General features: G+C 38.2%; 1 protein-coding gene across 1 annotated transcript; it reads left to right on the top strand.

The window, feature by feature from the left end:
* The first annotated feature begins 711 nt into the window (after positions 1-711).
* Positions 712-7,420, top strand: LOC140880759 (uncharacterized). Its single transcript, XM_073285498.1, has 12 exons — positions 712-2,120; positions 2,222-2,356; positions 2,467-2,611; positions 2,954-3,256; positions 3,676-3,937; positions 4,382-4,548; positions 4,674-4,784; positions 5,606-5,657; positions 5,745-5,851; positions 5,925-6,053; positions 6,160-6,249; positions 6,705-7,420. Exons 1-12 carry the CDS (start codon positions 859-861, stop codon positions 7,191-7,193), a joined length of 3,252 nt encoding a protein of 1,083 aa, XP_073141599.1. The 5' UTR covers positions 712-858; the 3' UTR covers positions 7,194-7,420.
* The last annotated feature ends 16,522 nt before the right edge of the window (positions 7,421-23,942 follow it).

The raw sequence follows: 23,942 nt of genomic DNA, 5'->3' as shown, positions 1-23,942 counted from the left end.
TTTATTTAATTATTTTATTAAAAAAAATAAAAAAATAAAAAATAAAATCGGGTTAGTTCGGGTTGATCGTGTTAGTTGGGTTAGCCGGGTTCGTGTTTGGGTTGGCCATTTTCGGGTTGGTTCGGGTTCGGGTTGAGAAATTTTTTAGTATTTCTTTCGTCAACCCGACCCGAAGCCACCCGAATTTACACCCCTACTGAAAATAATGATCACGATTTTTTCTTAAAAAATATGTTTAAAAATTTTTATAATAACTCATTCTTATAGGACTGCAACACGCCAAATTCAGTTCAAATTCAATAATTTTTTATGAGCAAAGATTTTTGGAGTCGACTCGAGAAGCTTGCGAATAGGTCGATTTGTTTACCCTTGTGGTGGCCTCGTCCCGTTTTCATTTGAAGGCCCGACCAATTCAATTGATACCAATGCCCCATTTGTCCAACTCAAAATATAAGGGCAATTTGCTCAAAAATCTCCAAATACAAACATGTTTTATTTTGGGGTTTCTAGCAATAAAATATGGTACAAAACAATACAAGATGTAGTATAAAATTATACAAGATGTAATACGAATTAACAAAAAATGTGGTACAAAAAATGACAAATGAGTGGAGAATAAAACATGTTTGCATTGAGATTTTTTAACAATTTGCACAAATATAAATACCCAGTTGTAGGGAAAACTGGCATTGTCTGTAACCAGATAGCTTCCTTTCTTTCTTTCTTTCTTCTTCCATTTCATTTTCTTATTTCCTTCTCATTAAGGGAAAGATATGCTTCTTTTCATTCATGAATTCATATGTTTCTTAATCAAAAGTATCGGATGTTTCCTGAAGTTATAATGATAATATATGTAATATGGGCTGTTCTTCAGGTTCCTCCTTTTCTTTTCAGAACAAAATATGCAAGAGACGCCTCAAATCGGAGCTTCCACTAATATGTCGCAAGAAACCCAGAAAAAATACAGTCAAGAAAGCAGTTTTGTGTGTCAAAACCTTCGATCTTCCTTTAATTTCTAGATCAACAGGTCAAATTTGTGAATCCATTTGTCTTGAACCCTATAAACCCTACACGGTAGGTCGGAAATATAAGTTTTGTGATTTTGTTATTATTGATAGTAGGATTAGCAAAAGACACTGCCAACTATTGTTTGATTCTTTGAAGAACAGGATTTATTTATCCGATGGACTGATTGCTGAGTTTAGTGAATACGGTGATTCTTTCCGTAGTAACAGGGCTAGGGTTTCGCTAAATGGCGTTTCTGTAAATGGGATTCGGATTAGTCAATTTGTTGAATTGCAGGTTGGGGATGAGGTTAGGCTTGTTTGTGGGAAAGAAGATGGGTCGTGCTGGCATGGGGATGGAATTGGATTTATGGTGGAAAGGATTGTTTTTATGGAGGAAGTTGATTATAGAAGTTCAATTGAATTGAATTCTTGCCCTGTAAATTCAGAGCAAGCTAATTTTCGATTGGAACACTGCAGAGCAATAGATAAGGCGAGAGTACTTTTAAGTTGGTGTAAAGATATATTGGGTAGTGATGACCCATTATCTTTCATTAGAAAATGTACCGTTCTTGATCAAAACAACAGGATTGCTTGTGCTTTTGTAGATGGTAGTTACAAGTTTTTTGGGTTGTTGCCAAATAATAGTTTCGATAGACAACTTCAAATTGGACGTGGTAATAGGAAAAGAGTGTACTCTAGGGAGACTGGAGCTGTTGGAAAAAGCTACAATTTAAGCAGGGACAAGATCATAAATGTTTCGGAGGTAAATTCTGAATTGAAATGCGCAAATGTTTTCGATGGTGGTAATGCTAACACTACAAGGAAACTTGATTATGGTGGCATTCATCTTGAAGATGGCATTTTCAATAGAGATGGATCTACCAGTTTGTCTTCTGAAAAGCTCGATATTACTCAATGTAAAGAAGTGTTGGAGGATAATGATAGTGGTAGCTGTATTCTACCGCCAGGGAAGAAGTTTTATTTAAACAGGCTTCGGTATGAGGGACAAGACCAGGAGGAGGTGGATGACGTTGTTTCATTGCCAGAGCTCTTTCACCCAATTAAAAACCTTGTTCGAGTTTTTATTGCGACATTTACCAGTGATATATTGTGGTAAATACTAGGAAAACTGTCATTTTGTTTGACGTAGTTTTCTTTTGTCTTTGCTTTATCCTGATGCATGATTATTTGATTGTGAAGCATGTTATATGTAGGTTTATATCCTGCTGCAAGATTCCTCCTCATCTACCAGTGACAATTGCTTGTCACAGTGCTGAAAAGTGTTGGAGTTTGGATCCCGTTGAAAGAACTTCAGTTCCGTATTCAGATTTTCCTAACATAACTGTGGTGTAAGTAATGTGTCAGGACATTTACAATCATTGTAATGAAATGTAATTGAAATAAGAATATCAACATGAAGTTGCTGCTATATGAGATTAACTAACCGTTCCTTGATCAGGTATCCTCCATTTCCTGAAGAAATAGCTTTTAATAAGGACCAAAAAAACTCAGGCATTGCTTGCCATCATCCAAAATTGATTGTGTTGCAAAGAGAGGATAGCATGCGTGTTGTCATCACATCTGCAAATTTGGTGGCGAAACAGGTTCGTGTTGAGAGACGTTTTGTTTGTATGTGGTAGTTGACTTCAAGAAGTTTAATGATTCCGGAAAAAAAGTGTCGTTATTTGTAGGAAACATGCAACTTGAGTGTGTTATAAATGTAATCATATTTGTTCTTAAATGCAAAATATGAAGGAACAATGATAAACAAAAAGAAAATGTATTCTAGGTTGTTTTTTCTGAGTAAAGCCAGAGAAACCAATCCTTTTCTCGTGCAAAATCCTTTTGGGCCTTTTATTGTTTCATGGAAGAAAATGTTTTAGATTTATTGTTTAAGGTGCTTTGATTTAACAAGACTTATTTTTTCTGTATTTGAAATACTGCAGTGGCATGATGTAACCAATACAGTCTGGTGGCAGGATTTTCCACGACTCATTATTCCTGATCACACATCTCTTTTCACCCAATTATCAATTCGAGAAGTAAATATCGACTTTAAGGGCGATTTTGTTGCTCAGTTGACTGGATTTGTGGCATCACTGGTGGTCGATATTCCTAGTCAGGCATATTGGATCTTGGAGTTAATCAAATATGATTTTAAAGGAGCAGTTGGTTATTTGGTAGCTTCTGTACCAGGAATTCATTCACATATAAGGCCTCCAGTATCCAGGTCAAAACATCTCTTGGTGGTAGGTACCTCTAGTTGTTTCTTGATCGATGTGTTCACATGATTTTTTTGGATTTTGGTTTAAGAGATATTTGACTTGCTCCAGACAGATTTTGATTCTTTGACTTTTTGCATGGGATACTTCATGCTTCCATCATCATTGCAAAAAGTTTTCTAAGGCTAAGATATCATTGCCTTATTTAAAGTACCCAAACATTATTTATGATGAATGTTTTAGTATACGGGCAAGCTTTTCACCTGAGGTTTTTCAAATAACTTTTTTAGCAGTCACATGACATAATTTTGTTAGCGTGTGATCTCAACATGCTATGTTTTTAACTCTTCCCATGACAATGTAAAACAGTGAAAGTGATGATTTATCATTATAATTTATTATTGGCTTCTTGTTGAGTTAAATGTCTAGCGCCTCTTGTATTTCAGAGCAACGATAGCAGAGCAAGGTCTGGTGGTGCAAAACTATTGACTTCTGTGGAATCATCCGTTGTTGGTTTGAGCTACATATATCATGCGTCAGCTGATTCTGATGGCGCACGTTCGAGAAAACTGGCTTCTTTTCTCAGTAAATGTGATGAGAATCAGGATGGAATGGCAGATATTGTCTTAAAGAGAGATACCAATATACCAGCTGATAGGAATGCTGTGAGTGTTTTTATTCCTAACCCAGAAGACTCTTCCCTGGGAGGTAAAATTGTCCTTACTCAAGTTGCCACAACGTTTGCTTTCACTTTCATGAGTTTGAGAGACAGCCAATGCTGCATTGGTCATAATGAAAAATAGTTTCTCTTGTTAAACTTCCTCAACTTGTTTTGGGTTTTCATCATCGTAGATTATGTTTTAGTAACTTCAAATTAATGTTGCAAATGCATAATTAAAATTTTTTAGAAGACTAAAATTACTTGAAAGTCAATCGGCCAGCCTGGTTTTATGGAACTCAATTTGGTCACTGTTCAGACAAAAAATGGCCAGTTGATTGGTTTTACGCCAGGCACATGCATTATAAACCGACCAAATTGGAAACACCGAGTTAGATCGATATCTCAGGGTTTCCAGTTGAACATGCCTTGTTTGCTAGTTTCAGTAGCTGTATGACTACATAAAGTTGTGATCTGCTTTCTTGTTGCTCTAGATATTGTTCAACTTGGATTTCTACCAAGGAACATTGCAAAATGGGTTGCTCCACTATCAGATAATGGTCTTTTTGCTTTTTCTGCCCACATCAACCCAAAGGAAGTCCTTTCAACTGTTTTAGAGGGAAGCGGCAACAAAGTAAAATTGATGCTTTATGTGCATGCGGTATGGCTTAGAAGTCCGAATTGAGCTTTTAATTATTTTAATTTTTAGGTATTTATTGTTCTATTGAGGTACATAGATGCAGGTCTTTGGTAGCCATGTATCAATCTATGATTTTGCTTTTGCAGGGACCTTCTTTTAATGATATGTCAGACAATATGCTACTTGAATATACTTCTGCAATATGCTCACTCATTGCTTTGAGTCAGAGATGTACAGGCCTCTGGCGCCTTAAGGAGTTAAGCCTCTGTAATTGTTAAGTTAATCTCCAGGAATTGTTTCTATCGTCCATCTTATTTAGTACTTCAAGGTTAAATCTAGCTGTAACTTGGAATACTGAAACTTATTATCCTAGAATTTGATTTCAAGATATCTTGTAATTATGTGGAACTTGCTATTTATGAACTGCTGATGTTTATCGTGATCCTCCCTGCTGGAGAATCTTTGGACTGTTTTTAAAATGAAGAATGTGTTGCTAAGAGTTTCCCGATTGCCCGTACAAGAACAAAAACATTGGTTGTGAGAATTCTCTCATCTCTTTAAGCATTACTTATTAGTAACTATTCTTCCTTTATCGTGTGTCTGAGGCTGTTAATAAAACTTTGGTGACTGGATTTACGTAATAGATGGTGAGATTGTTTGTGTGATGGAGTCACATATATTGGGCCCAGAAAGTTAAGTAGGAATTTGAGGACAGAAAATAAATAGGAGAGTGTTGGTTAGGATAAGGGTGTTTGTCTGCATTATTTTCTGCTTTGGTTAGTTTTGTGCTAGGGCAAGGAGATGGAGTTTCTTCATCTTGTAAAAGGATTTAATCATTGGCTGTGTATTTCTCTCAGATTAGTTTCCATCTAATAGATCCATTATCTCCTTTATCTTGTTAATTTGAATAGTTCGCATTGTTTGAAAATGTGGTTCGTAACGGATTGCAATAGTGTCATTGAAGATATAGCACATAACTAATTACGGTGGTGATATATTTCGTTCAAAATAGAGCTACAAATGAGGGTTGGTGGTGTAAATTCTTGTCATTCTGATTTTTCATTACTTGTTTTACCAGGTTTTGGGTCAGTGCAAGTGGCCTGAACATTTGGAATCTGAATTAGTGTTTGGTAAGTGTAATATCAAAGAGTATTACCTTAGATAAGATGAAAATTCTCAGTGTTGTTTTGTTTCCTGTTACTGCTTTGATCATGAAGGTTCATCGTCAGTTGGATCCATAAATGCACAATTTCTGGCCGCATTTTCAGCAGCAGCAGGAAAGCGGTCAGTGCCATTTTCTGACTCAGAGGAATCCGATCCAGATGTAAGATAAATGAGCGAAAATCGTTGCAGTGTTTTTTTCTTTGTATTAAGTGGTTTGCATTTCCTTCTGCCAGTGGGGCTCTTGGAATGCTAGTCTAGAGATAAAGAATCCTTCCATCCGTGTTATTTTCCCCACTATCGAGAGAGTCAAGAACAATAGGAGTGGAATTATGGCTTCAAGGCGGATGTTGTGTTTCTCAGAGGTAGGCAATGTCTTGGATAGAGGAAACCTAAGGAACTCCCCCTTTCTTGTTTGCTTGCTGCCCGTTAACTTAAAACAAACATCTTAGACCACTTCTTCTTTTACAGAAAACATGGCAGAGGTTGAAAAAAGTTGGCATGCTCCATGATGCAACTCCTTTTCCCGCTGATAGAGTTGGGTATCCTATGCATGTCAAGGTACCTATTTTTCAGCCTCTAGTAACAAGTGATATAGTGTGTGACATGGAGACTTCTAATACATCACGCATTTCATATAGCTGGGCACTGCTTCTTCCATTTTGTTTGGGAACAATTTTCTGTCCAGCATTATCAAGCTTATTGAATGTTAGTACCTCTTCTAGAAGTACCAAATATTTGAAATTGGATATGTTGAGGCTGAATTTGGATTATTGGATACGAGCCACTGAAATAGACAATCAATTATACAAATTCATTTTACATTGTAGCTTTTATTCTTACTATGAGAAATTAGTTTTCTAAAGTTAAAAGTATGACAAAATGCCATTAACCACAGGAGAATGCTGTAAACTATTACTAGAGCATTCTCATCTGAGAAAATAAAGAAATTATGCCGCCTGTTTGCTTGCTCTTTGCAACACTTTTTCTTTTGTTCATAAATGGTGTATGAACAGGTGGGAAGAAGACGTTTTGAGTCAAATGACAAATCTTCCTTTGGATGGGTTTATTGTGGATCACATAACTTCAGTGCGGCAGCCTGGGGACGGCCAGTCTCCGACAGACAATCGAATGGGATGTTGACAAATAGTTGTGTACTAGGTTCAAAACTCCACGTTTCTAATTACGAACTAGGCATTGTCTTCATTGTTCCTCCGCCAGATTCAGTAGGTTGCTTGAAAGAAAGTGCTGGAAGCTTAGATGATATCATTTTACCATTTGTCGTGCCTCCGCCAAAATACTCTTTTGTAGACATGCCTGCCACAGCACGGGCAATGAGGGATGCATGGACTGAGCAGCGAGAACGAGAACGAGAACAAGAACGAGCACTATATGAAGCAGTCTCGGCCACTGCTGATGATTGTATGGTAGAGGAAATACCAGAAGAAGAGGAGGATGAAATTTTCAATATCGATAAACATGACACACAGGAGAAGGAAGATTAGAAGATTTACGCGGATAGACTCTGGGGCCAAGTTCATTTTTCCAGGGTCAGCAACCGGATCCAATATTAGGGGGCAAATTTTTTATTAGTCATTCTTGTATTTGTTTGACAGTTGGTTATTTGGTAGCTTCTGTACCAGGAATTCATTCACATATAAGGCCTCTAGTATTCAAGCTGCATAGATAAAGATTTTGAATATACTATATTAAATAAATATGAGGTTGTACATGATATGACAATCATGAAACACATATATCTTAAATTATTGTATATTCTAAAATGAGCTCCTAGTCAATTGTGCCATCCAAAAGAAGGATAAAGACCATTTGAGCTCGATACTAGAATATGTGATGTTGTGTACTACGTTTTCATTGATATGGACATAGAGATGTTCAATCATACAGATTGATGCTCATTTGATGAGTTCACTGAACTACCCTCTCTCAGACTTCCCAACTAGTTATCATTCATTGAATGGACGAGTCCGTAGCTATGGTTGTACACCATTAGTTCTTACAACTTGTTAGGATCGGTTTGTTGGGGTGTGATCTTCCTAAACTGATGTACTGTAGCAGTTGACCACCAACGATGCTGAGTTCAGTTGACGTTGGTCAACTAAACTGCTTTCTTTTTCGTATGTTGATATTAATTGGCAAACAAATGAATTGTACGGAAAGATGACAACTAAGAGATTAGAAATTATAACAAATGGCTGGACTAAATTTGCGTGTGAGTGAGTGTGCTCGACTGAAATATGTGTAATCTGAAAAATAAGAACACAAGTATTTGTTTATGGATGTTCGGAGTTAAACTCTCCTATGTCACCTTTTCTTCCTCCTCAGAAAGATTCACTCTAGAAGACTTTGAATATTACAACACTTTGCAACATCTCGATCCAAGATTATGGCTTACCAAACTGCCTATCTTAGAACTCTTAGACTTCATCTCAAGAACTCAGCCTTCGACTGATTCTTGTTACAACAATAGTGTTTGACAGTTCACTAAACTGATATATTACAAAATGTTTACAACTCAAAAAACTTTGCACAAGATGATCCTACACTTGATCACATGAATCTTTTATGTGTGTGCTTGATCAGTTTTCTTCAATCACTCTTGAGGCGCTTTGCTCTACCGAATATGTATATTGACAATTGAGAGTGTTGATTGTTGAGAGCGTCAAGAAGAGTCTTTCTCTTGTCAATTGATCTTGTATTTATAGGTGTGGATTGTAACGGCTCTTTCAATTCAAATTGTATTCGTATTGTAGAATCATACTAATTTGTTATGAAGGTACACTGTGGCTCTGTAGCTTTGCGGCGTCAGCTATATAGGGGAAACTCTATCCGCAAGAGGTAGACTAATATTGCGGGTTCAGTCTTGGTCATAGTAGACTAATTTAGTTTAGTTCCCTAACTGAATGCAGTTTAGATAGTAACTTCAGTTTGGTTGACTTGTCCTATAGATGACTTCAGCTTGGCTTTGGTCAAAGTCAACTCAGTCTGGCTTGAGTGTATGTCCATTTTTGGTCTTTAGTTTTGCTCGTGGATAAAATTCAGTTTACTTCAAGATTTCGTCTATATATTTTGTCAACACCAAAACCATGCTTATACCAACATGACCCGAGGCAACACTGAGGCTCTACATACTAGGACAGTGCTTTGACTCGTTTAGCGACTCAGTGAGGTCATCAGGTATCGAGATTGGGTACAATTGCGACGCATATAGGAGCCAGTGCATATTAATCAGGAATTCATCGCTCACCTATGAGTTTGAATATCCCATGTGATCTAATGAGATAATAGTGCATGAAATCTCTGGCCAGAGTATGAGATGTGCATTAGGGTAAAGGGGTTCCTTAATTGTACATGAGATGTCACTATGTATTCTCAAAGATGCATCACATCATTATCGACTTCACATGTAACCCTGGATGAACCAATGGTTGCAGAGTCGATCGGGATATATGAGATGAAGTGTAGTGACCCATCCCGAATCACCTACTTAACGAGACTAAAAGCATGCAATTAACATAAGATAAGCATAATAAAAAAAAAATAGCGGCACTTAAGTTAATACAACTCAATCGAAAGTCTTTACTTACCAAAAATACAATACAACCATATCGAAAGAGTATTAAATACAGCAACTGAAAGGAAACCCACAACCAACCCCTTGGAACCGCTGCAGACTCTGTCTCAATGACCACTCTTTCTGGGTTCGTCCAACCTAAGGTCTGCCCCGTGGAATGGGATATCCAAGGCAAAAATCGAGGACGTAAGCAAAGAAAATGCTCAATACAAAAGTATGAGTATACACATGCTATGAGTGCGTGAATGCAAATGTACAGGGTACCGAAAACCTATCACGGTCAAACTCTACTTAGTCAGAAAGGTGCCATGGTATGTAGTACGTTGGGCTGTCGTATCAAGAGGTGGCTCACACACCAGAAATAAACTATGGATATATGTGCCTGATGCTGTACTAGCGGGTCCAACCATCCACTAAGGAATAAGGGGATGAGCGACCCCCCACTACAAGTTATCTCAAAGGTACATGCTCAACATTAAAATTTATGCAGCATAATAATCGTGACATAATATATGAGAATAAAATATGTCAGATAAACATGCAACACATAAAAATGCATACTCAACGAGGATATCTCGGATAGTTCTTTCGTACCTCTAAACAACAATCTAGCAACTCTAGCTTACAAGTCCAAGCCTATAATCAAGTAATTACCATATCACTTATTGCGTACTAAAAGACTTAACTAGACTAATATCTACTCCCAAAAGTTATTAAGGGTCTAGACTTATACCTGCGTTCGTCGTTAGCCATTTAGAGTCGAAAGCTCTGCCTCTTGGACACAGCTCCGCCGCTATCCTAGAGTCGACCCACTAGTTCCCGACCCTCGATTGGATGGCTATAACGCCCAACAATACACAATATAGGAGAGGGAAATGTTGGGAATTGGCAACGAAATGTGATCTCGAATGGATTATTGATAGGCGACGATCGGATGCTATGATATCTGCATGCAAGCCACGTTCCAAACTAGGCAATTTGGAATCTCCGATCTCCCTCTTCGGATCTCATGCATGCACTAATGTGTCTAATGATTCTTGACACTTAAGTGGTTGGCTGATTTCGGACCTTCCGATCCTCACGTGTCTATGTGTAGTTGACACCTCACAATCTGCATGGCCTAACACTAATCGGACCTTCTGATCCTAATTCGGATCTTTCGTTCTCTACCTCTACTTCCGATACTAGATTAGATCAGTTTGGTGCTTTCGAACTACCATCGGATCTTCCGAAGCCTTTGGAGGGTCCGAAGCCTGGAATCTTTATTCTAATCTCAATTATACAGTTGATTTGTTTAAATTAATAATCTTTTATCGTGTTTAAATTTTAATCACCTTAAAATAGTAACAGGGTTATTACATTCTCTCCCAGTTAAGAGATTTTGTGGGATAGCCTTTTGGACTGCAACTTTCATGAGCAATTCACTTGAAAAACTTCTTCTTTATGAGCAGTTGATGTTAAGAAACTAACTTTATTCTTTTTCGCGTGTCAATTTTAATTGGCCAACAAATATATGTGCGGAAACAGACCAACTAACAGACAAGTATATGAAATGGCTCGACTTGAATATAAAGAACACATATATGTTTTTGGATGTTCAAAGACAAAACTCCTACATCACCCCTTCTTCCACTTAAGGAAGGATTCACTAGAAAAATTTGGTTTATACAACGTCTTGTATACAACCCACTTCAATCATAGGACTTATCTCATCGCCTAGATCGAAACTCCTAGCACACTCGATCGTGGGCCTTAACCTCACAATCCGCATAATGTTTAACGTCTCATATGCCAAGACTACAAATACAATATTTAATGTCTTTGTGTAAAAACTCTCACTCAACTAATCTTTACAATCATCTCTCAACTGTCTATGAGTGAGTTGGGATGTGAAGAACTTAACTGTGAAAGCTCAAAAAATCTTTTTTTGTCCTTCACACATGGACAAGCTCTTGAATAGCTTAATAATTCTATATGGACGTCCATCAGCTGATTTTATTTATATAGGCTACCCATGCATTTTATTCTCATGGGAAGTAGTTATTTGTTATTTTCAATGTTGTATTTATGAGAAATTGTTTGATTTTCTCAATGTTGTATTTATGGGCTGTCTTTTGTGTTGGAACATGCGTTCTCTGATCACACGGATGTGATACTCGGAGCAGCGAAAGTTTAAAAAATTTTCAATATGGAACGATTCCATATCGTGGGTATCAAATCCTAACGATTAAAATTATTGCAAGTAAAATATATAAATAATTAAATATTTTACCTATTCAAGCAAAGGCTTGATTATGGACTCCAACAGAATTTAATCTGCTCTTCTTGTAAATCCTGAGAACCGATGACTATCACAATCAACCTCCGGAATTAAGTCCACGAATAGAAAACTAAAACCCTCTGATTGATTGCACTAGAAATCAATCAGATGTTTATCGAAGAGAATAAACAGATTTCATCTGTCAATTCAGAATGTAATTTTTCACAAAAATTACAGACTGAATTATCTCAAAAAGGAGCAGAGGATTTTTGAAAATTCCTCTTGAAAATATATGTGTGTAATTCGAAAATTGCAAGACTGAAAGCTTATGATTTTCGAACACTACACATGTATTTATAGATAATTTCTAGACTAGATTAAGTTATAATTGTATTAGAACTCTAACTCCTTAGGGCCCACAATCCATAACTTAAGCCCAACAAGCCAAGCCTGTTATTATAGAAATTAATATAAAATTTATCATGACTCCGATTGATAAACCGATTTCACCAATGTGCACAGAAACCATTTCTGCACCTTTTAAAGTCAAGATAATTTTTATGAATCCGAATTCAGTGATTTCCAAAAATTTACATCCCTATGTCATTTTAGGAAATTCCACTCCCTTTAGTTAAGAAGTCCAACTTCTCTTTTATTAAATTTAACTCTTTAAATTTAAATATCTCAACGGGGTTTAGTAATCCATTACTTGTGTGACCCTCAATGGTTCAGGGATAGAGCTAGCCGTGGGCTCACAACTCCTTATGACTCGGAACAACAATTTTCGACTTACCCATTGAATCATGGTAAAAGCACCAAGCAACATCGCCCCATGATTCCCTAGGTATCACTGATAGTGCCTGCAAGAACCAGTAGATTTTGGTTAGCGTACAGTACGGTCCTTTCATCCATATATCCTGATCGAATCAACAACCATTGGTACATCGAGGGTCGTTCGAGATTCGACAACTATGCAATGCATCTTTAAGATCAAATAGTGACATCGCATGTGCTATTAGGAAACCATTTCTTAAAGCACATCATGTACTCTGGCCAGAGATTTGTCACACTAATATCTCCTCAGATCGCATAGGATATCCATACTCGCAAGTATGTGGTGAATCCTTGACAACAAAACATCGACTCCTATATGTGTCGTAACTGTACCCAATCCTGACACCTGATGACCCCAATAGAGTCGAAAAACGAGTCAAAGTATAGTACTAGCATATAGAGTCTCAATGATGTTTCAAGTAATAAGGACTAATGGTGTACAACCAAAACCGCGGACTTTATCCACTCGATAAGTGATAACCACTTGAAAAGTCCGAATAGGGTAGTTCGATCATTCATCATATGAATATTTATTTGCATGCTTTGAACATCTCCATGTCCATTACCAATGAAAAATGGTACTTGGCATCACAAATGCTAGTCTCAATCTCGAGCGATTCTTATTCTTATTAGAGGACGGCTCAATTGACTAGGAACTGTTTAGAATATACAGTGACTATAAGATGTATTTCATAATAGTGATCTCTCTTTATTCACTATCTCATCTTACTTACACTATATATATTCAAGGTCTTTATCAAAACAACAATAGTATATCACAATATAACAATATGAAGAAAGACAAAGAAAATGTCATTAATGAATGTAAATTATATTAAATAAAGATTGTTTATACATAGAGTCATAAAAGCCCTTAGCCTCAAGTTGGCTAACCGGGCACCCACTCTTTCAATCTTCCACTTGCCCTAAAGCCAACTAGTCATACTACGTAATCCCATTGCTTCGCGATGTTTGTTAAACAATGGTCCTGGCAAGGGCTTAGTAAGTGGATCAGCGATATTATCTGTAGAGGCCACTCTCTCGACAGTGATGTCTCCTCTTTCCACAATCTCCCGGATGATGTGGTATTTCCTCAGTACGTGTTTGGATCTTTGATGAGATCTTGGTTCCTTTGCCTGAGCAACGGCACCAGTGTTGTCGCAGTACACCGTAACTGGACCAACAGCTTCAGGAATTATGCCCAACTCTTGGACGAAATTCCTCATCCAAACGGCCTCTTTAGCAGCAGCTGATGCTGCAATATATTCTGCCTCAGTGGTAGAATCTGCTGTGGTGTCCTTTTTGAAACTCTTCCAAGAGACAGCACCGCCATTGAGCACGAATACAAATCCAGAGGTTGACTTCGAGTCATCCATGTCGCTTTGGAAGCTAGAGTCGGTATAGCCTTCCAATTTCAATTCTCTTCCTCCATAAACCATGAATATATTCTTAGTCCTTCTCAAGTACTTAAGAATATCCTTCACGAGTTTCCAATGCATTTGACCGGGGTTGGCCTAATATCTGCTCGTGACACTCAGAGCAAAGGCTACATCCGTTCTGGTAGATATCATCCCATACATAATACTACCTATGGCTGACGCATATGATATGTGTGTCATTTTCTCTATCTCTTCGTCAGTCTTGGGACACATAAACTTGGATAGAGAAACTCCATGACACATAGGTAGATGTCCTCTCTTGGACTCATCCATAGAAAACCTTTTCAATATGGTGTCGATGTCGGTTGCTTGAGTGAGTCCTATCATTCTCTTAAATCTATCTCTATAGATCTGTATCCTAGAATATTGGAGGCCTCACCCAAATTCTTCATCGAAAATCTACCTGATAACTATATCTTTGTTGACTGCAACATCCCTACGTCATTTCCAATGAGTAGGATGTCATCAACATAAAGCACTAAGAACGTCACCGTATCCTTAACTACTTTCTTGTACACGCACGGTTCCTCCAGGTTTTTGATGAAACCAAAGACCTTTATTGTTTCATCAAATTTCTGGTTCCAACTTCTTGATGCTTGTTTGAGACCATAAATTGATCTCTGAAGCTTGCATACCTTATGCTCGCTTTCCATGGATGTGAATCCCTCGGGCTGCATCATATAGATTTCTTCCTTAATGTTTTCATTATGAAATGCAGTCTTCACATCCATTTGCCATATTTCATAGTCATACCATGCTGCTATGACAATAAGGATTCTTATGGACTTGAACATTGCGACTGGTGAAAAGGTTTTATCATAGTCAACTCCTTTTCTTTGATTATAAACTTTTGCTACCAATCGTGCCTTGCAGGTTAGTACCTTACCATCAGACCCAAGTTTTCTCTTGTAGATCCATTTACACCCTATTGGAACAATTCCATCAGGAGGATCTACTAAAGACCAAACTTGGTTTGTATGCATTGAGTCTATTTCCGACTGCATAGCATCAAGCCATAAATTCGAATCCGCATCAGAAATTGCTTCCTTGAAGTTTTTTGGATCACATCCAATGTCGGGTTCACTTTGATCCCCTTCAAGAAGAAGACCATATCGAATAGGAGGTCTAGAAGTCCTCTCGGATGTTCTAGGTGTTGGCGTGTCCACTGAAGGTTCTTGAGGTGTGGGATCGTTATTTTGTATCTTGGGTTTTTCTCGAATTTCTTCGAGTTCCATCATCTTGCCGTTCTTATCTAATAAAAACTCCTTCTCCATGAAGGTGGCATTCCTTGAAACAAACACTTTTGTTTCAGTAGGATGATAGAAATAATATTCGATTGAATTCTTCGGATATTCTACAAAATAACATAAGGTGGATCGACTATCCAACTTATCTCCCACTGTCTGCTTCACGTAAGCAGGACATCCCCAAATCCTTAAGTACGAATACTTATGAGCTTTGCCATTCCATAACTCGTATGGTGTTTTATTTACTGCTTTAGCGTGGACATTGTTCAACAATAATACCGCCGTTTCAAGCGCATAGCCCCAAAACGAAGGTGGGAGCTCAGTGAAGCTCATCATAGATTGAACCATGTCCAACAAAGTTCGATTGCGACGCTCCAAGACACCATTCAACTGAGGTGTCATAGGAGGAGTCCACTGAGAGAGAATCCCATTCTCTTTTAGATAGCTCAAAAACTCGGTACTTAAGTATTCTCCACCTCGATCCGATCAAAGTTCTTTAATACTTCTACCTTGTTTGTTTTCTACTTCAGCCTTGAATTCTTTGAACTTTTCAAATGATTCAGACTTATATTTCATTAAATATAAATACCCATACCTAGAATAATCATCAGTAAAGGTAATGAAGTAGGTGTGACCAAATTTAGTACCGATACTAAATGGTCCACAAACATCTGTATGGATCAAATCCAACAGATTTTGACTACGCTCAGGCTTCCCTTTGAAAGGAGATTTAGTAATTTTTCCTTTTAGGCAGGACTCACAAGTAGGTAGAGAGTTAATATCAGACATATCAAACATGCCCTCTCCCACTAGCTTGTTCATCCTTCTTGAGGAAATATGACCTAGCCTAGCATGCCAAAGGTTTGCCGGGTTTTGACTATCGTTTTTCTTTTTATTTGTTGTTATCGGTTTATCAACATAATTAATTGGAACGTCTTTTAATTTTAAGTTATATAGATCGTTTTTAAATTGTTCATTTCAAATCAAACATTCATTCTTGTAAATATTGCAAATCCCATTCACAAATTTTCAAGAAATATCTTTTCTATCAAGAATAAAAAAAGAAATAATGTTTTAATGAAATCTTGGTACAAATAAAAACATCTCTCTCAAAATATAGCTTAAAATTGTTTTTGAAAAATTAAACAAATGTATCCCATAGCTTTTGGATTCAACTCTGGAACCATTTCCGAGCCTTAACTGGGTCTCACCCATCCTTAGCCTATTACTACTTGTCATCATCCGCAACTCATTGAAAATGTGAGATCTACATCTTGTATCCAATATCCAAGAAGTAGTATTAAGTAAAACATTTATTTCATTATAAAATATATCCTTAGCAATTCGTAACTACTCAATATATATATATATATATATATATATTCTTTGTAGTTGTGCTTCCAATCACTGGGTTTCTTGCAGTGATGACAAACTTATTTAGACTTGTCCATCTTTGCATGTAACATTTGGCCTTGAGATTATGGTCCTACCATTTCTCTAGTTCGGCCAACCTTTCCGAAGTTACATCAGCCGGAGCTGTTTTCGGATGATTCTTTTCTAACACTTAGAAAATCTTTTTCGAGCTCAGGACAATCTTAACTTATGGAACCATTCCGTATAGTTTGCGCCAGAAAGTTTGTTTTGTTCGAGAATTGAAACATGTGGATTACGAAGATTCATCATAATGATATACTGAGATGAAACAGACAATAATCGATGATTGCTTAATTAATTTACTAAGACATAAAATATGGCGAAATTTATTTTATGAATTTCACTCCCACTATTTTAACGATTTCACTACCCTCTAGTGAAAACGGAAAACTGGTTTCCTTAGTGGGAACATGGAGTCCAATTGACAAACTATAGTCCCGAATAATATCAGCCAACCATAATTTTCAAAAGGTAGAGCCCAATTGCTTCCAAAGAAACCCCAATGTTTTTACCTCATGTCCAATAAGGGCCCAATAATATGACGCCGTTTAATGTGACATGTCAAGATGACCCATCAATATTAAGTTGTGATGGACGGTCGCCATGTGGATCTCCAATAATATGAGCCAATCCCATGGGAGTTCCACCCAACTTACAACATGTGTCGATCCAATGTACAGCTTTTCGACAAACGGGCCCCCCCCAATAATATGAGCCAGACCGTGCCCGCGGGTAGCATCTCATACATTGATCGTTGATGGAAGGTAGGAACATTTAAACAATATTTAAATTCCCTTTTGTTTATCTTGATATCAATTTTAAATTATATTTAAAATGAGGGATTTTTAATTTTGAAAATTGTCTCATCAAGAAATATTTGTATGCTTGCGGGATTCTTACAATTTAGTCTAAACATGCATACAACAATAATATCATATATTATTTATGAAACGACCAAATTTTCTAAAATAACATATGCGGAATTTTTTTTTTTTATATCCTAAGTAAAATAAATGTACATACATGCCCATACATATATGCACAACAATAAACAGATTAAAAAATAACTTAAATAAAATGCAACATTTCATACTTAAATATCTGAGTCAAACTTAAATAAAATACTGTCAAAACAATTAACTTAAAAGTTTGCATGCAATAAAATTACTTAATAACAATAGTATTAAAATTTGCCACTGAAAAGACTTAAAAGAAATAAATAAATAACAGAGTTTAAAATTCTTAAAAATATTCATAATGACTCAGACGACGGCCGCGGGGGATCACTGCCTGTCTGCTCATACGTTCTCGCCGCCAGTAGGTACTACATCTTCCTCTACGTACTCACCTGCACCATATAAGTGTAGTGAGCCTAGAGGCCCAACATGCTAACATAACAAGGATTTAAAATAATTTAAATCACTGAAGTACTAATACATAACATATACATGAATGGGCATGCTTAAAAATCATGAATCATAACTTAAAATCTTGCTTAAACTTGATCTTAAATATAATCATATAATACATACATAAACATTGTTGAGCATAACATTGTTCTAACATCGCATGGTCATATCCATAGTGTAACCTTAAACATAAATGGTTCGACTGATCAGTCTCTTAAAACCAACGTATGCGGCGGTGACGAATCACCTCTTGCTGGTAGTAAACTACCCTTAAATTGACAGTAAACTGTCCTTAGCATGTGGGGGCTTGTCCCCCTTAAATTGTCACACTACTTCAACTTCCAACATAAAATTATTTTCTTGCTCAACCTTAAACATTAAATCATGCCATAAAATTATTTCATGAATGCATGTACTTAAATAAAAATGTGTGTCCTTCATATATATTTAATTTAATTTTTATACCAATATATAAATACTAAAATAACTTTCATGCATAAAATAATTAAATATATAATTAGGACACATGCAATTTCTCATGGTTTGTACTGAACTGCTGGCCCTAACACTCAAGCCTATTTTCTTAAATTCTGGCCCATTAACACTGAGACTGGCCCATTAACATACTTAAGTCCATTAACACATTTCTAAGCCCAATAAATCAATTAAAGCCCATTAGCACATACTTGGCCCAATAACAACTTAATCTGGCCCAATGGGCCCAAAAGCCCAAAGACTGGCCCAATAACTTCCATGGGCTTCCAAGCCCATAAAAATTATCGGGCTAACTTAAATTAATTTAATTAAGCCCAATAACAATTAAATTCAACCCAAATAATTAAATGAAACCCAATTAAATTTTTGGATTTAATTAGGCCCATTTAACACTTAATTAAACTTAAAACTTAAAAATAAAAATACCCGAGCCCGACTCACTCAACCCGGACCCGGATCCAACTAACATAACCCATGATTTTCCAGACCCGACCAACCCGGCCCGGATCCACTATAAACCCTAAAACCCGATCCACCCTTTTGTATAGCCCTCGGCCGCGAGCAGCAGCCACTCCATGGCTGCTGCCGGCCTGCTCCGACCGCCCCTGGCCGGAGCTCCGCCTCCCAGACGTAGCCCACGTCTGGGCGGTCCTTACCTGACCACAACCCCAGCCCCATGCAGCCCCAGCCACCTAGCCGATCGCCCCTTCCTCTGAACCCTAAACTGCGCACAAAAGGGACCCGATCTTGCACTAGCCCTTACCTGGGCTCGTTTGGCTCGAACCACTCAAGCCACTCGAGTCCAGACCACCCTCACACAGTCTAGGAACCCTTGGCCAGTAGCTGGATGCACCCATGGCAAATAAAACATGAGCATGATTCAACAAATACATGAACAAGGCGCATACATCCAACCCATCTCGATTTTTCTGAAAATTCTTGAATAAAACTGATGCTTACACACACACACGCATAAAAACTGATATGGCACACTAAAAATGAAAAGAAACATGCCTAGCACCGAAGATTGAAGAGAAGTAGGCGTAGATGACGATTCCGGGACGACGGGACGATGATCAACCACCTTGGAAACTTAAAATCGATCTCCTATGGAGTTTTTCTGAGCTGGCACGATGAAGGAGATGAAGAACAAGGGAGGGGGTTGCGGCTGAAGGCTTGAAGACGTGGGTTTGAGTAGATTTAGGGTGTAATTTAATTAAAACAAGGTTTTGAATAATTAAAATATTAATAAGGGTTTTAAATATAAAATATATAACTTAAAAACTCTAAATAATAAGTAAAAATATGATAACTAATTTAAAATCCCGGAATATAATTTTTAGAGAATTTTAAAGGTAATTAAAAGTCAATATTTTGGGCTAAATTTGGATAAAAAGGACTCCTAAAATTATATAAAATAAAATACTGAAAATTTTGAGGAAATAAAACTCAAAATAATATTTTTGGGCTCTAAAAAGACTCATAAAAATAATTTGGGTAGAAAGTTGTCATCTCGTCCGTTCACGGTCCCGTCTACGCGATAAAATAACTAAATTTCCATAAATCATGAAAAATCTCTAATTATGGGTTAAATGCTTAAAAATAACTTAAAACATGCACGAATAATTTTACATAATTATTTAACCCATAATCTAAAATTCTAAATAAATAAAATCCCTAATTATGAATGCGAATTTACGTACTAAAAATACTGGGTGCTACAATTCTCCCCTCTTAATTTGAATTTCGTCCTCGAAATTAGAGTACTTACTCGAATAACTCCGGGCAGCGAGTCCTCATGTCTGCCTCGGTCTCCCAAGTGGCTTCCTCCTCGGAATGATCCTGCCACTGAACTTTGACCATCGGTATGACCCGCGTCCTCAATCTCCGCTCCTCTCTGGCTAAGATCTGAACAGGCCTCTCCTCAAATACTAGATCCGGTGCTAACTGCAAAGGTTCGAAATCTAGTACATGTGCCGGATTCGAGACGTATCTCCGTAGCATGGATACATGGAAAACGTTGTGCACTGCCGCAAGCCCTGGTGGCAAAGCCAAACGGTAGGCCAACGTGCCAACTCTCTCCAAGATCTCAAATGGCCCAATATATCTCGGATTCAACTTGCCTCTGCGTCCGAATCTCATCACCCCTTTCATAGGTGATACTTTCAGAAACACATGATCACCCACTGCAAACTCAAGATCTCGTCGTCGAGTATCAACATAACTCTTCTGACGACTCTGAGCTATCCTCATACGATTCCGAATCTGAATCACAATGTCTGCAGTCTGCTGTACAATCTCGGGACCCAATAGAATCCTCTCTCCAACCTCATCCCAATGAATAGGAGATCTGCATCTCCTCCCATACAAAGCTGCATAAGGAGCAATACCTATAGATGCTTGAAAGCTGTTGTTATAGGTAAACTCCACTAATGGCAATCTCGTCTCCCATGAGCCCTGAAAATCGATGACATAGGCTCTCAGTAAGTCCTCAAGAATCTGTATCACCCTCTCAGACTGACCATCTGTTTGGGGATGAAAAGCTGTGCTGAACAGTAATCGAGTCCCCAATGCTGTATGTAGACTCTTCCAGAACGCAGACGTAAATCTCGGATCTCTGTCTGACACAATTGACACTGGTATGCCATGCATTTTAACAATCTCCTTGATGTAAAGCTCCGCATACTGTGTCAATGAGTAAGTAGTCCTCACTAGTAAGAAATGAGCTGACTTGGTGAGTCTATCCACGATCACCCAAATAGCCGTGCAACCTCTGGCACTCCTCGGTAAACCAACTACAAAGTCCATCGTAATGTTCTCTCATTTCCATTCCGGAATAGGAAGAAGTCTAAGAAGTCCTGCTGGACGCTGATGCTCTGCCTTGACCTGGTGACAAGTCAAGCACTCTGACACAACTCTCCCGATGTCTCTCTTCATCCCGGGCCACCAATACAATAGCTGTAAATCTCGGTACATCTTCGTACTTCCGGGGTGAATGGAGTACGGAGATGTGTGAGCCTCTGCTAAAATCTCAGCTCTCAACTGATCGACGTTCGGTACCCACATCCTACCACGGTACTGAACAATGCCATCCATAACTGTATAAAGAAGACCACCCTTGGCCTTATCTCTCTGCCTCCAACGCTGTAACTCCTCATCAGTAGGCTGTCCATCTCTGATTCGATCTCGTAGAATCGGCTGCATCGTCAACACTGACAAGCTTGGTGCATGACCACTCGAGTAAAACTCCAAATCAAACCTCTGAATCTCGCTCTGCAGTGGTAACTGCACTGTCAAACACGATACCATTGACGACTTCCGACTCAAAGCATCGGCCACTACATTAGCTTTACCTGGATGGTAGCTAATGTCACAGTCGTAATCCTTCACTAACTCCAACCATCTCCGTTGCCTCATGTTCAACTCATTCTGAGTGAAGAAGTACTTGAGGCTCTTATGATCAGCGAAAATCTTGCACTTCTTGCCATACAGATAGTGCCTCCAGATTTTCAAAGCGAAGACCACTGCTGCTAACTCCAAATCATGTGTCGGGTAGTTCTGCTCATGAATCTTCAACTGCCTCGACGCATAAGCAATAACCTTACCACCCTGCATAAGTACTGCACCTAAACCCAGCTTAGACGCGTCGGTGTACACCACTAACTCCTCGTGTGGTACTGTCATCGCCAAAACCGGTGCGGTATTGAGTGCTTCCTTCAGCTGATCGAAGCTCCTCTGACAGTCTGAACTCCAAATAAACTTTGCATTCTTCTTGGTTAAGGAAGTTAAGGGTACTGCAATAGAGGAAAAACCCTTGATGAACTTCCTATAATATCCTGCCAAACCCAAGAAACTGCGAATCTCCGAAGCATTCCTCAGAATACCTCATTTCTGCACTGCCTCAACCTTCGACTGATCCACTGCAATCCCATCTCTCGAAATAATGTGGACAAGAAATGCCACCTGCTCAAGCCAAAACTCGCACTTGCTGAACTTGGCATACAAACGCTGCTCCCTCAAAGTCTGCAAGGCTGTCTGTAGATGCTGCTTATGCTCCTCAATGCTCCTAGAGTAGATCAAGATATCATCAATGAAGACTATGATGAACTGATCAAGATACGGCTGAAATACCCTGTTCATGAGATCCATGAAAACCGCTGGAGCATTGGTCAGCCCAAATGGCATTACTAAGTGAAAGAGTGGGTGCCCGATGAGCCAACTTGTGGCTAAGGGCTTTGATTACTCTATGTATAAACAATCTTTTGTTTAATATAATTTACACTTTTATAATGGCGTTTACTTTATCTTTTATCATATTATTATGTTGTGACATACTATAAGATGTTTAGATGAAGACCTTGAATATACTATAGTGTATGTAAGATGTGGTGGCACATGGGGATGGCTATCATGAAACACATCTTATAGTCACAGTATATTCTAAACAGTTCCTAGTCGATTGAGCCGTCCGTTAATAAGGATAAGGATCGCTCGAGATTGAGACTAGCATTTGCGATGCCGAGTACCACGTTTCATTGGTATGAAACATAGAGATGTTCAAAGCATGCAAATGGATATTCATACGATGAATGATCGAACTACCCTATCCGGACTTTTCAAGTGGTTATCACTTATCGAGTGGATAAAGTCCGTGGTTTTGGTTGTACACAATTAGTCCTTACTACTTGAAACATCATTGAGACTCTATATGCTAGTACTGTACTTTGACTCGTTTACCGACTCTATTGGGGTCATCAGGTGTCGGGATTGGGTACAGTTACGACACATATAGGAGTCGATGCTTTGTTGTCAAGGATTCACCACATACTTGCTAGTGTGGATATCCTATGCAATCTGAGGAGATATTAGTGTGACGAATCTCTGGCCAGAGTACATGATGTGTTTTAAAAAATGGTTTCTTAGTAGCACATGCGATGTCACTATTTGATCTTCAAGATGCATTGCATAGTTATCGAATCTCGAACGACTCTCGATTTACCAATGGTTGTTGATTCGATCGGGATATATGGATGAAGGGACCGTACTGTATGCTAACCAAAATCTATTGGTTCTTGCAGGCACTATCAGTGATACCTAGGGAATCATGGGGCGATGTTGCTAGGCGCTCTTACCATGATTCGATGGGCAAGTCGGAAATTGTTGTTCCGAGTCACAAGGAGTTGTGAGCCCACGGCTAGCTGTATCCCTGAACCATTGAGGGTCACACAAGTAATGGATTTTTAATCCCCGTTGAGATAATTAAATTTAAAGAGTTAAATTTAATGAGCAAAGAAGTAGGACTTCTTATATCAGAGTAGAGGGAGTAAGATTTCCTAAAATGACATAGTGATGGACATTTCTGGAAACCACTGAATTCGGATTCAGAAAATTTATCTTGACTTTAAAAGATGCAGAAATGGTTTCTGTGCACATTGGTGAAATTGGTTTATCAATCTGAGTCACGATGAATTTTATATTAATTTCTGAATATGCGGGCTTTGCTTGTCAAGCTTGAACTTATGACTAATGGGCCCTAAGCTG

This window comes from Henckelia pumila, chromosome 2 (genome assembly GCF_033568475.1).
Source record: "Henckelia pumila isolate YLH828 chromosome 2, ASM3356847v2, whole genome shotgun sequence".
Taxonomy (NCBI): domain Eukaryota; kingdom Viridiplantae; phylum Streptophyta; class Magnoliopsida; order Lamiales; family Gesneriaceae; genus Henckelia; species Henckelia pumila.
This window is presented reverse-complemented; position numbering and strand designations above follow the sequence as displayed.